General features: G+C 32.0%; 1 protein-coding gene across 4 annotated transcripts in view; it reads right to left on the bottom strand.

Moving 5' to 3' along the window:
• Nucleotides 1-619: 619 nt before the first annotated feature.
• Nucleotides 620-12990, bottom strand: part of LOC126779135 (b(0,+)-type amino acid transporter 1-like) — a 29682-nt gene continuing 17311 nt past the window's right edge. For all 4 annotated transcript variants that reach the window (XM_050503012.1, XM_050503022.1, XM_050502995.1 and 1 more), the window contains exons 3-13: nucleotides 11329-11425; nucleotides 8268-8369; nucleotides 7707-7813; nucleotides 7469-7604; nucleotides 6930-7055; nucleotides 6482-6629; nucleotides 5888-6115; nucleotides 4942-5038; nucleotides 4206-4355; nucleotides 3311-3479; nucleotides 620-2596 (exon numbers count right to left, since the gene is read on the bottom strand). In XM_050503012.1, coding sequence (XP_050358969.1) covers nucleotides 2529-2596; nucleotides 3311-3479; nucleotides 4206-4355; nucleotides 4942-5038; nucleotides 5888-6115; nucleotides 6482-6629; nucleotides 6930-7055; nucleotides 7469-7604; nucleotides 7707-7813; nucleotides 8268-8369; nucleotides 11329-11425 — 1428 coding nt within the window. In that variant the 3' untranslated portion in view covers nucleotides 620-2528. The remainder of the gene's footprint in view (nucleotides 2597-3310; nucleotides 3480-4205; nucleotides 4356-4941; nucleotides 5039-5887; nucleotides 6116-6481; nucleotides 6630-6929; nucleotides 7056-7468; nucleotides 7605-7706; nucleotides 7814-8267; nucleotides 8370-11328; nucleotides 11426-12990) is intronic.

Below are 12990 nucleotides of genomic sequence, written 5' to 3'. Positions count from 1 at the left end.
CTAGTGTCTTGTCCTGAAATAATTAACAGTTTTTTAGACAGACATTATCATATATACATATATTAGTCGTATTTTTTCTTAGTATAAATAATACTAAAGTTTTTTATGTCATGCCTTACAGATAGACTCAGCTTCGCAGGGCGGTTATATAAAGCTACTTAGCTGACTTTAGTTCTGCTCAATTACTATAAATCGTACCATATCTTTTGGTTTTATACTTACTAAGCATGGAAACTGCAGTGATAATCTGTAAGAACTCACTTCATTACTCACCCGTGAAATGTTGACAATTGACTTATGGTGGTATACTATTTTGATGTATGTGTTCTTGATTTGTTATAATATTATAATCAATATCGTTACTGACATTTCACGACCATTTTCTGCGATGAGTTCCGAGGTTCTTGCAGAATAGTCTACTGTTTTAATTCAAGAGCTGTTTTTTCTATTTAAAGTCTACATTCCGAGCCGGTGTACATTTAGTTTCATCTTGTAGAATGGTTCACAAGTACTTGTAAACCATTAGCCTGCCAAATAAGTACTACTTAAGGGGTCGGGGAGGAATGTTTATCATATTATATTATCATACTTAAGTATTATGTAGAAATAAAACAGCGGCTTCAGTTTTAATTTGTCTTTATTTAAAATTTCATTTAATTCAATGGTAGTGTATAACAATAAATAAATCTGTCCTTTATTAAGAGATAAGTACATAGGTTATTTCGCGTAAGTATAGGTATTTGATATTTTATCTGTACACAAAATAAAACCATCAGTTTTACCCATAACAGTATATCACATTGTTAGGTGTGTACTCGTGTGCCCAAGTTCTTACAAGTAACATATATTTAGAGTTTAGACAGTAATTGATATACGTAGATCTCTACACAATTAGATCGTTTAAAATGGGGTAATTTATAGGATTTTAAGCATCGTGGGTCATCTAATGGGCTTAAACGCTACTATTTTTTACTGAACATTAGACATCTACAAATAGAATTGCAAGAGCGAACACTGCTTATGAAAATATTAATGTATTACTTTCATTATAAAAAGTACAATTGCGACTGCATCGATTGCTTGTAATAAAAATGTTATAATTGCATGATTTCTGAACTAAAACCTATCAAAAATATTCCTTAATATAAATATAGATTGAAAAAGAAAACAGCGGTCACAGCTTAGTTTCGCCCCGGTAAGGAATGATAAGACCAATTTTTACCGGTCGCAAAATTGCGCCGTGACTCGCGGATATATTAGTCAAAAACCACACTTTAGTCTTTAAACGTGGGATAGAATAACGATGGCTTTATATAATATTCTTTTTTTAAAACCGTGATTTAATTTTTTGAACTATCTAAAATATTATAGTAAAGTTTTTTTAATTCAGCTATCATATAACAAAAATGAATATATTCATTTCTGATTTACTCGACGATATTTTTCATTGAATAAAAAAAGACAACTGTTTTGTATCGCAACAGATGAAAAAAAATTAAAATATTATATTTCGCTATCTATCCCTTGTAAGTAAAAATATTGCAAAAGAGAACAATAAATTTAAATAAACACAAGAATACTTACTCTTATAAAAACTAAGGTTTACTAAGAATGAGATGATATCTATAGACTATGAGTTTAGCACAATCACTCATAGTGATGCGAAAGGGGCTTTGAGCCTAGAGATTTGCCACACCGTCACAAACGTTGAACGTTTTCTACCTTTAGCTACTTTTATGTTATTAAAAATATTATAAACATTTGAAAACATTTCTACATTCGTTTTAATTTTCATTCAATTTATAATATTGGCCGGTAACGAAGTTTTCATCGTCATTACTAACTTTTGGATAATAATAGTAATATAATCCTTTTAAAATCTATATAAGTATTTGCAATTAGAATCGTATTAGTTGCCAGTTAGTATTTTTTTCAATTAATTTTAAATTTTAGCAATATTCAAAAATAATATCAGTTCCTTTAAAAATATTTGTACTAGAAACATCGACCTGGCGAAATCTCTTCACAAATGCCCGTAGGAATGATTCGTGCAAACTAATGAAATGAGAAATGTTGTCTTAAGTAAACAAAGATAAAAGTCGAATGGGCTTACAATAGAAATAAGGGAGCACTATACTTAATAAGTCGACTGACTATTTTGTAAATAAGTAAAAAAAAGTTTTCATAGCATTCAAAGATATTTTTGAAATAAATAAAAAATACAAAAACAACGACGATATAAAATTTCCAATGTTAATAATATAATATTTTTTGTAGATATTTATTTTAAGGTATAATAAGGAACCTGTTATATCAGTCAAAAAATAATTAACTTTATGATACACTGAATTGGCCAAACTTATCATAAATTATTATAGATTCCTTGCAAAATTTAATTGCTTGTCATTTGTTATACCGTACATCTTTCAATTTAATGGCCGAATCATAAATACGATTTCGAAAAGATAACGAGCCAAAAAACCGTTTGAAGATTTAAAAAAAAATGCCTTTTATAGTCCAGCGCGGACTTAATATTCGAAAGTCGTCGACGTCGGCACCACCTCCAGCACCATTTGCAGAAAAACTGTTATCTTGTCTGAAATGAAACAGATAACATAAGTATTATACAGCATTAAGCCATTTTAAGGTATTGAAACAACACAACACAACTAGTAAAAGGAACCTATGTTAATGATGTCGAGTTAATTGCAATTTTAATTTTATGGCGATAATTTATAGAGAACAAAACCATGATGCGTGTCGTTCGATCTATATAGTCTATATTTCATATACAGTTTTGTTTTTATTATTTAGTTTAATTCTTAGCGAAAAAACTAGTTAAGTTCAGTATTTTTTAACATGACTTAAAATTTAATTAGCGATACAGTAGAACTTCAGATAAGTAAGGAAAAAAATCATTTTTTCGACCGCTGACAATAATAATATACTAAAAGTCAACAAATGCATTATTCACTGATAAAAAAACGGAATCATTTACCGAGCACTAATAACCAATAAAGTAATGTGCAAATCTCCCACCGCTGGGATATTCTCCTCTCTTAAGGAAGTTTGGAGAAAAACTTATCCCATTACAATGCTCTACTGCGTGTCGGATATTACATGTGTTAACGTATACGATATAAGATTCGTGCGGTTTTTCTTACAATGGCTTCCTTAACCATCAAATAAACATACAAACTTAGTATACGTGTAAGTGGTGCGTGCTCGGATTTGATTAAACAGTATTCGGGATCTACGTATTCTTTCTTCTTACCACGCTAACTCGGCTCAAACAGATATGTCCACATACCCATAAACGGTAACGAATATCCCCACTTGACAAACGGCAAGTACACCAGCAGGCCGCCGAGGATGAACCCCCCCGCGTACAGATACTCCCATTGCGGCTTGTCTATGATCGGCGCCACGACGAGGTAGGCGGACACTATGAGCACTATGTATGGGATTATTATCGGCACCTGAAAATATATATAAACTGATGTCACGGGACTCCATGATGACAAGAACCATAGTATTTCATAATAGCATTCATAGCACTCCTTGTTAAACATAGCGTAAAACTAGAATAGTTATATATTTTAACATTTAATAGTTATATTATTATGAACATATATGATTTATTTAATAGTACTCAATTATTACTATTTTAGAGTAAGTTTTAATGTTATGACTGAAATTTATTGCAAGCAAACGTTGAGTATCGAGTCAGTCATCAAAGTAACCTTCAAATGTTTGGCTCTCGATCAATACAAAATCCCACGTGGATTTTTATTATGTTCAGAGTTTTAGATGCTGTTTTGGTATTTTTAATGAGTTTAAAAATAAGCAATTATAATAATTAATAACTAACCAGTTTTATTTAAATAACATAAAATTACATTATTATTATTATTTTAATTAAATGAATATATCAATCGCCTTTTAAGAGAATAGTATTTTATAAAGCCTGCTCCACTACAAGCCAAATGTATGCGTTTTACAATATCTTTCGACACATCTATGTTCAACGCAATGTACTTTATCACGAGAGTAAATGAATTATATAAATACAAATATAAACAATGATATTCGATCAGTAGGATGATCGTCGGATTTAATCTTGCTATCTCCCTTTAACATGTCGGCTCGATCTTGACTAGGCGTATATCCTTCTCATCTACCTTTCTGAACTGACTTTGACATACCTTATAAGGTCTGGGCGCATTGGGCTTAGTGTATCTCATGACGATCAAAGCAAGCATGGCTCCACCGTAGAAGATCCAGGCAGTGAACGAGAAGAAATCGATCAGCGAGTCTATCGTCCCGTACAGCACCATCGCTACCGCTATCAGAGACTGGAACACAACAAATTTATTAACAAAAGTTTTCTAGATACTGAGAAGGCAATGTTATATTTTGAGAATGCTTTCTCATAATATAACATTACCTTTTTGAGAATGCTTTCTCATAATATAACATTGCCTTCTCATAAAAAAACTATTTCTATCCTTTTCGTTGAGATCTACGTGCTCGTGACTCCGTGTCATCTCAGCTCTATAATAGTTATCCATGAGGTTCGTTTAATAAGGAACAACCTACAGTAGAGCGGATGACAATACATACAAGGAGTGTAGCAGAAAGTTTAATGATGCAGTTAAAACTTAAAGTAATAATCTTTACACCTTCGTCGGGGATCCAGAAAGATTTAAGCAAAGTAATGCACTAATAAAAGTAAAAAAGTAACAGCCTATGAATCCCACAGCTGGGCTAAGATCTCCTCTCCCTTTGATGAGAGGATTTGGAGATTATCCCACCTCGCTGCTCCATTGCGGAGTGGTGGATACATATGTACCAGAATTTCAGTGCAATTAGACTTAGGCAGGTTTCTTCACGATTTCTTCCTTCATCAGTAAAGTTGACCTCGGCCGGTTGGGCACTTACATGGAAGATCAGTCCAGGAGCTGGAGTAAAACGTCGCACGTGGACATATGATAGTATATCCAACAAGTGTCCCTCCCGAGATGCCGCAAAACACAATCTGCCAACAAAACATATATATGTCACTTACTGTTAACTTTTGAATAGCATTGAAAGTTAATCAATTGTTAAAGTCACAGCCATTCCAGTTTTTAACAATTCATATTTTTTCTGTGCATACAGTATCCATAATAAAATATTTTAAATTATTTTTATAAATGAATACAATTATTTTTATCGGTTTTCTTAAAAATACATATGTACCTATACATACTTACTATATACATACCAGACACTTGAAGTTACCTTTCAATCATAAAAAATAATACATATGTCTAATTTTGAAGACGACATCCCCTGACCGATATCGGTCGTGTGCGTTCTCAACGGAGTCGAGCCAGCTGCGCAGGAAATTATTGTATTATTGTTGCTATATGTATATTGTGTTGGCTTATTAAACAATTCACTATTTACGTATTAATTGTCATCGAGGTAACTGACATAGGCCTTACTCACACGTAGCCTCGTAGTGGACTGTCAATTATCTTATAGATATCGGGATGCGATGAGAAACAATTTTAAGTATTTTTATAGTTTTGACATATTCCTAACAATTATAGTCCAGGCGCATGTGCCAAACACATGTCTGACGGGACGGAAATCCGGACACGACCGGATCCGACGCAGGATCATCCAGTTTTACACCTTGAACTGCTGAGGATAACCCAATAACTTTTAATGTTTCTTCAAGGATGATATATACTTGAAAAACTAGACATTTAACTTGTTGGTAGCGATAATATATTATACATACGAGTATATACTTCATATACACACAAATATGATGCTGTTTATTATACCAGTATAAATTTGACTGGGCTTAAAATTAATATTTTTTTAAGGAACTAACCTCCCAGCAACGAATAGCGTCCCATTAGCGGATCCGAAGGTAGAGATGGTGACGGCGAGCGGCATAAGCCAGGCGAGAGGGCCCAGCAGTCGGTTGCCGAACGTGACGGCCACCGCTTCGCTGTCGGCCATCTCGCTTACCGACATGACGGCCAAGTACGATACGTTGACCAGCGCGTAGCACAGTGTCACCAGCGGGATACCGATTATTATGCTCAGTGGGAGGTTCCTTTAATGTAAACGGGAGGTCCACAGTGAATAAAGATTAATCTTAAATCAATACAATGCAAGTTATATAAATAATAATAATAAGGGTGAATAATTATTTAATTTGATATTACTTATGCAACGAAAAAACAAAAAGGTATATGAAAAGCTGCTATGAAACTTTCTAATTAATTAGTTTAATACACGAAGATATATTGTGCAGTGTGAATAGAAATACATTTTCTTGGACTCGCACAATAAATACCTAAATCGCTATTTTTAATATAATATTAAAATAAAACTATCAATATTCGATTTATTTTGGTGTAAAATATTATATTTTGTTATAATAAAAACTACACTAAATATATAATAAAATATTACTTACTTGGATGGGTTTTTTATTTCCTCTGTAACATAGTTAAGGTTATTCCATCCGTCGTAGGCCCACAGGCCCGTGTAGAAGGCCGTTGCGATGTTGCCCAGAGTCGCCGTGCTACTGGCGAAGTTGGGCTCCTGTAAATGTCGCGTATTACCTGCACCATACGGACACAACCTCCTGTCAGTCTATTCCGAAATATATTTAACCTTTATGATTATATATCGATGAATTGAACCATGGTTATGAAACGAATGAATAAAACTAATGAAAAGCAAACGTTTAAGAATTTAGAATTTCGTTAATTTTAAAGGCGAAATTATTATTTCATTACAAAATATATTGTTAGTCAAATCGGTTATTCTGTCGATTTATAGTTTATAACGGAATGTAAGTTTAACTGAAATGATGTGTTATGTGAATGTGTTTTTAGTTAAATGTCTGTGTGGTTTATTACCTAATATTAATTTGTACGCTCCTCCGCAGACGATTATTGCAATCGCTACCAATTTTGCCGCAGTGAAGATGTTTTGAACTTTCGTCGCTAAGTTCACACTGTAGCAGTTGACCGCCAGGATCATTACTAGAATTATAAAAAGTTTAATTAGTGATGTATAACAACAGACCATGCTCATTAAAAATAAAATAACAAATGTAAACACAAAATATATCCACTTTTAATAACAATAACATTTCATGCCCTACATTACGTTTCTCGCTACGTAAAAGCCCGTAAAAACCTACAAATTGGGCTTTCGCGAGTTTCAGTACGTTCATGATATTTTACGAGTGAAAATGTCGAGCGGAATAAAGCGTTTTCGCCGTAAAAATATCTAATTGACATCTAGAAATATAATGATTTACTTGTATGTTATATTTGTTATAAAGGTATTAATGTATACAGATACAATATAGCTTTATATAACAGAATATTCGCCACAAAATAATACTTAGTTTTAAAGTTGAGAATAGAAGTATCGTTAATGACTTAATTACCAATAGAAATGACGGCCACTAGCTTGACGAGAGCGTGTGGTGGTTCGCACTCCGACACGAACGGCTCTACAGCGTATTTAGCGAAGCTGAGGCAGATGATAGCCATTTGAGATGGTTTCAGTACTAAAGTCGAGACCTAAAATGTAAAGCAAAAGAAATATTTTTATATTTGAATGTTTGGTGATTGTATCACATAGAAAAATATTATATAAATATATAAAAGGCATAATTTCTTTACCCATGAAAATAAAAATGCAGGAGGTCCTCCGAAAGCGTCCATAAAATACGCGTACTCAGCTCCGGATGATGTATTCATCGTTCCTAGCTCCGCGTATGCGAGCGCTCCTGTACATATGATTGTATGAATTGTACTTACTGTTTTTAAAATAATTATAAAGCATCCGTGTCGATTAAAATACCTACATGCTTTGGAATGCGTTGTCGTTTGAAATTTCTGACGGAGTCTTAAAAAGTATTATCCTACATCACAAATTTAAAAATGTTGTAGGTAATAAAAATAACATTAAACTATTGAAGATGCACAACATGGTCTTATCGCTAAGTAGCAATTCTTCCAAACAACCTAAGGGGCTAAAGATAAATGTAAGAGTGGTGAGTGAGTATATATATATACAATATAATAATTTAATGTATACATACATGACATCATAATTATAACATATTAGTTAGTATATACAGTAATATTTATTGTTTAACAAATATAATAAAGAAAATTGTGCAAGTGACTAATAGTATTAAAAATTATGTGATAAAGGTTTATGACGGTTAATGTATTTACCGAGCAGGGAGAGCAGGCCACACGCCATCCAAATGATGAAACTTATGCCCACTGAGCCCGTGCGCTCCAAAAGCCCAGAGGGCGACACGAATATTCCAGAACCTTCGATAAAACAATGCTAATTAGAAAATAATTGAATGATTATCGTCAAGTATTCTATCTGTGATTACACCATACAATTAGAAGCCTACGATATCTTATATACTAGTAACATTTTTTACAAAAATATAAATGCTTTAAAAAATTAAGAAATTTCCTATTAAAGGGAAACATATGGAGCAAATAAACCGCTATTCCATTGCGGATTGCTGTACCTACACATGGCTAATATCACTACATACACATGCAGATTTCATAGCGATGTTTTATTTTACCATGAAAAAAAAAATATTTGTCTGCGTGAATATGGTTAAGAATTTAGTGTTTTATCTTTTACCTCTTTTCATTTCGAACATTATACGATATTTAAAAATATATTCATAAATATAGTAAGATAGTTATGGTCCACGGCTTTACTTGCAATGAATACAAGTAATATACATTTATTTTACAAACAGTTTGCCATATTGATTGTCGTTTATCAGTTCCGGCTTTTACAGTCGTTGTTTGATGTCCTACTAGTATAAAAGTAAAAGTTTGTGACGATGTTTGTTATTTGTTCATGCCAAAACTATTGCACGGATTTAAATAAAATCGAAATAGAGATAAAGTATACACTGATTTAAAAGATAGGATAGAAATTCTACCTAACCTACCTGGCCCCCATCTCACAGGCGGACGTAGCCGCGGGCGGGAGCTAGTTACTCATATATGTAACCCGCCCTAATAAATGGAACATCTAACGCCGAAATAATTATTCAATTAGCGCGCTCAACCATGCAATCCAGCATTATAATGTACATATATAGTATATACAGATTAGTATACAATGTTAAAGGTTTATCGATTTAAACAATTCCAATACAATAACGTCTTTGTACGGTTTAAAGCAAAAATGTACACTGTGATTTTACACGTGATATTTGATCAGAATGTATGTATCTATGTGTATCATATATAAAATTACTAAGTGTTAAAGAGTGACTTTATTTTAAATATCAGAGGTGTCGTATCCGGTTGCGACCGTCACATTTATCATGTTACAAGTATAATAACCGCTATTGTACTTGGAATTCAATTGTAAGTAAAACATGATGATGATTGATGAAAAGCATTGTTCATTTTACTTAAGATAGATTGTTTCATTTTAATATTTTTAAGTATGGCACGGCCTACATTTATTACAATATAAAATTGCTTTTGGTACTACTTTTTTCATTATGATAAACCCTCTTTAAGTTATAAGCTAAATTGTATTTTTTTTATTATTGAAAATAGGAAAACAGACCACCTGAGGGCAAGTGGTCACCAACGCCCATAGATATTGGCACTGTAAGAAATTACCTTATATCTTAATGTCTATAGAAGAATAAAAATTGTATAAGAATTTTTTTTGTAATTTTTTAGCTTAAACGTTTAATCTCACTTTCAGAGCGTAGAAATAAGGGTAAGCCGTACTCTAGATTTTATTCTCGACTTTAAAGATTATCCGCGCATAAAACTCGTTCTATTTATAGAAGCTTTAACGTATTGTCATTGTATGAAATCATTCATGTCTTTACAGTAGTGGTGATTTTGGTGTGTGTAATGTGTAATATAAAATATTTGGAAAACTTAGTCTCGTGACCTGCTATCATTTTTAACCCCAAACGAAAAAGTGACAAGATTATTTTAATCCCTTTAAATTAGTTTTAAGATCGTTTACAACAGAATCAGATTACGCTCGTTAATAGTTTTGATTCGATTCGATGAAATCTGTCGTCATTTCGTCATTATACCAGACAACATGAACGTAAAGCTACTCCCCGGTTTAGAAAGTACATGTATGTTTCTAAACGAATGTTTTTTGTGACGTATTATATTTGTCAAGACCTTTTACCAAATCAAATTAACTTAACGAAAAACTTAACTAATGCTACATTACTACTGATTTGCAATGTCCAGGTATGACTAATTTGTAATAATTGCATTGTTTTTTAAAGCCGAAGAAATCCAAGAAGGTGCAACGATTAGTAAAATGTACTCAAGGTTGATAGAAATACTTGAAAACGTACACTAAATAGCAATTAGATAAGAGACAAACCTTAGTCTTCAACGGAAACATTAACAGAAAAAATATATTACTTCCTAAGTGTAAATAATCACAATTTTCTTTATAAATAATATACGAGTATACTAATGTTGAAATAGTCAATAAAAAAGTCAAAGGTTATTTTATGTAAATATCAGTATTTACCGAGATGGCTATTTATATGATCAAGACCTTTTATGCCAATCGGAAAAGATATATATATATATATATATATAATTGTGTATGCACCTATACAATTTGTAATCACTAACTTTTGAGAAGTTTTTTCGTTTGAAACTAAACTTGTGTTTACTTAAACACATTTTTAACTTTTCCTTTCAATATACATGGTCAGTCAATGTCAGAAGAAACGCCGAAAGAATGGCAACTTTACAAATGACGCGAATAAATCGCTGCAGCGTTTATATATAAATATTTTTTGTTCGTCTGGTGCGAAATCGACGTGTCTAATGTTAATCTTTGTATCGTGTTTATCGAACACATGTTTTACTAATGGTTTATCTGCGTCAAAACTTAATAGCATCAAATATTTACAAGTACTGTGTATATGACATAACATGAGTGTCACAACTAAGCAATCATTATGTTTGTTAGCTTATATTCTTATGGCTTTTGTTAGTAATAAAGTATTTAAAATAATCGTGATTATTAAATTTATTATTATTATAATTATATTAATTATTATTATATTGAGTGGACAATTATAATAATTGAACATGATTTATCATAACTTTTTTTTTTATTGGATTGAAGAGCGATAGTGTAGCTCTTCAAATACAAAACAAATAAAAAAAATGGTCGACAAGCAGAGGAAAAAAAGGTACGGAACTATATCTATGCCTATTTATATAAGAATGTTAAGATTCTTACCAATCATAGTGCCGACGATTAGAGCCACCCCACTGAAGAGTCCCACCCGTCTCTTGAGGTGAACAGGGTCGTCCGGAGCTGCGTCCGACCCCTCCAGCTGTAATTTATGAATTAAAACTAGCTCTATAAGATTTACAATATGAAAAAACATTATTAAATACATAGGAATTTAAGAATTTAATATTAAGAAATGTAAATTTCTCTTCCCTCCTCTCATTTCCTCCCTTATCATTTTATCGTTTTTAAATTATTTTATAAAACAAATAAAATGTCACAAAACATATTTAAAAATATTGTAGTACGAATTTTTATTTAGAAACAGATGTTTTTTTTAATGCAATAGCACCTTTGACTTCATATTAAGAACTCATGTTTAAGATCTAAGGTTTTAAATAAAATTTATTATTACTTTCAAAATGTAATAAATAAAGTTTTATTAATATTCTCAAAAAATTCTATTCCTTCGTTATTATTTATTTTACACAACTATAAGCTATCGTCATAAAGATTATTAGAATTCACCCAATTGTTTTCGCGTACTGCGTACAACTAGACAGACAATATTACTAAAAGTTCTGCATTGGCATTTTATCAATTTGTAGTAGAATAAAAAGTAATTAGATAGGGCAATTATTGTGTAGAATTTTATATTTTTCTACGTTCTTAATTAATTACACAATAGCTTAAATTTTCCATTTAATACCATATTTATAAAGAATTATTGCTTACATTGAGAATAATGATTTTTCTTTACTAAACTAACTGACAGCTCGCTTAAATTAAGCCAATGGAGAAATTTTAGAAGAAATTATGAAGTTCTTCTTTACTTTCCAACGAAAGTAAACAACAATACATGCAACACAAATACGTCTTTTACAGATAAATAATTATACCTTAATCTAGTAATATGTACTATAAACATAAAGCTACCTACCCTAAATATAAACATTTCAAACCATTATAAATTATCTATCAATTTAACTAGATCGATTTAAAAATTGGTTTATTATGTTTTTTACCTTTTACTTACACAAAATAGAGGAGTAAATAATATTACCAAGATAAATAATTAAAGCTGTGTGATTTTTATTCTCTGAAGATAAAAGAGCACTACCACGCTGCTATTCATTCGAAGTGTGCAATATTTTTGTTGTTGAGTATTTCACCTTTCTATTTATTTAACTCTTCGCAACCCGATCTTGAACTTGATTAAGAATATTTTGTTGTAAACATAAATCCTCCATACCAATAAATATGTCATGTTATTAGCGACGCCTGAACTGGTACAGATTGTGTTTACCTGCTTTTTGTCCACCCATCCATGTTTTACTATTATTAACGACCAAATGCCTATCCACTAATGATGATGTCTTCCTGACCGATTTCGGACACGGCGGCCAATCCCAAGAGAGATTAACCGTGACACGAGAAAATTTTCAGGCACAGCTTTACGTGCTTTCCGATACATGTACACAATATTAACTTTCAGACCATAGACTGCTACTGAGAATCTTCGACTGAAAAACCCAATAGCTTCTTAATAGTCCAACCCGGGTTTGAATCCAGGACCTTGGCATTCACGGCCATATAACTAGCCACTAGACCAACGAGGCACTTAAATTCACTATTTCACCAATACTGCATCTATATAACCTAGCCACT

Source organism: Nymphalis io, chromosome 2, assembly GCF_905147045.1.
Source record: "Nymphalis io chromosome 2, ilAglIoxx1.1, whole genome shotgun sequence".
NCBI lineage: Eukaryota > Metazoa > Arthropoda > Insecta > Lepidoptera > Nymphalidae > Nymphalis > Nymphalis io.
Note: the sequence above shows the minus strand (reverse complement) of the source record. Positions and strands in the feature narration are given on the sequence as shown.